We start from the raw sequence: 1,700 nt of genomic DNA, 5'->3' as shown, positions 1-1,700 counted from the left end.
CCGTGGTCATACGCGTTATCAGATGCGCCACAAGCCCGTTGGAGGATGGACAAAATAATATTCAAACAGTGTAATATGTAACGGTTATACCATGATTTATTAATTAATTAAAGAAATACTTAAAAAATACTTAGACTTAATTTCTCTTAATGAAACTTCAGAAAATCAACATTCTATAGTTGCTTGATAATTCAAAAGTGTTTCGAATCTTAACTTCGCTGTAGTTTCATAGTAATTCGATGTAGTGGACCACCAAAAATCCCATGCTTTTTCTATGCAAAGATATGTATTTCATTTTTTAACAATGTTTGACAAGTAGTAAAAAGGTTGGAAAAGTTAGCGTGAGCACTACGTATATTATTGAAGATTAAATTAAACATAGATTATTTTTTAAGGGTGTCTTAAGTTAGAATTATTTGTTTTAGATTTTTGTTATTGTTTGTGTCTCGAAATCGTACTTATAAGTGTCATTTCCAATTAAGATTGAATTCGTTGACTTCCATTTAAATTTATCAGGTTGGGTTTTTGCAAATTGCCTCAGTTTATATCTCGCTAGATGTTGGTTTTGAGTGTAATCTTGCTTGAGGTATATATTTGTTCCTTTGAGCTTGGTGCTTTTCGAAAGAAGACTGATTTTTTGATCGTACGTTTCCATTTTAAGTATTATATTTTTCGTTTTTCCGTTAACAAATGGGCCTTTGCGATAGGTCCTACTCGGGGTTATCGTAATCGATTAGTTTAGTTTCTGGGTAATTAGGTTTTGTACTTTTCTGTTTAGCGCATTTCTATCCTCCCCGTCGGCGTCGTCTAGTCCCCTTATTATCAAATTGTTGCGTTTTAGGGACACTTCCATTTGCTCAATTCGCCTTGTGTTGATCTCTGCATTGTTTTTAGCTCTTTTTTCAATTTGTATCATCTCGTCCTTAACCGATGTTAGCCTAGCATCCATGGCCCCTATGTCCTGAATTGCTTTTTGCATCGTGGTTAGGGAATTTTCCATAGCTTGTTGTCTGGCATCCAAGGCTGCCAATGATTTATTAGTATCATTGACGGTGGTTGTTAAATTGTCTATTTTCTTTGTAATTGCTCCCAGTGCACCTATGATACTCTCAAGGGAGGTTTTCTCATCAATATTTGTCTCATCGTTAGATTTCGAATTAGCTCTTGTATTCCTATTACTCATAATTAATGGTTTGAGATATTTTCTGACCTTGTAGGACGGATTTTCGGTTTATATTTTCGGAAGCGCGCTTTACATTGAGAAATAATTGTAATGGCTTATGGGCTACTTGCTTTTCAGTTGTCCAGCAACTGGCACAATTGTCCGCGTTATCAGTGGTCGCCCGTACTGCCACGTAAGCACTAACTGACGAAATCGATCGTGGTTTTTTTATGAGTTCAAGACGATGCTTTTTACAAGGATTAGTTAATCTATTACGTTACTCTTTGCGTGCAAGTCCATCGGTGGTACAAGTAAGGTTGTGTTTAATTGCCGTTGCAACGGATGCAAATCTAGATACTGCCACTGAGATAAATTTTAAAGTTCGATAGCCAAGGTTTAACAAATCTAGATACTGCCACTTAGAAAAATTTTAAAATTCGATAGCCGAGGCTTAACATCCACTTTTCAGGAGAGCCGAAAATATGCGACCGTTCCCTTCAAAAGCAGAACACACACCATATAGGCTTTGACACTAATT

General features: G+C 36.1%; 1 protein-coding gene across 1 annotated transcript; it reads right to left on the bottom strand.

The window, feature by feature from the left end:
* Window positions 1-421: 421 nt before the first annotated feature.
* On the bottom strand, window positions 422-1,215 carry LOC149639810 (uncharacterized). The gene is made up of 2 exons (XM_089850816.1): window positions 867-1,215; window positions 422-710 (listed from the first exon to the last, which is right to left on the bottom strand). Exons 1-2 carry the CDS (start codon window positions 1,181-1,183, stop codon window positions 422-424), a joined length of 606 nt encoding a protein of 201 aa, XP_089706942.1. The 5' UTR covers window positions 1,184-1,215.
* Window positions 1,216-1,700: the final 485 nt, after the last annotated feature.

Source organism: Phalangium opilio, unplaced genomic scaffold (assembly GCF_054372755.1).
Source record: "Phalangium opilio isolate 3A_F unplaced genomic scaffold, DU_Popi_V2 ptg000094l_1, whole genome shotgun sequence".
Taxonomy (NCBI): Eukaryota; Metazoa; Arthropoda; class Arachnida; order Opiliones; family Phalangiidae; genus Phalangium; species Phalangium opilio.
This window is presented reverse-complemented; position numbering and strand designations above follow the sequence as displayed.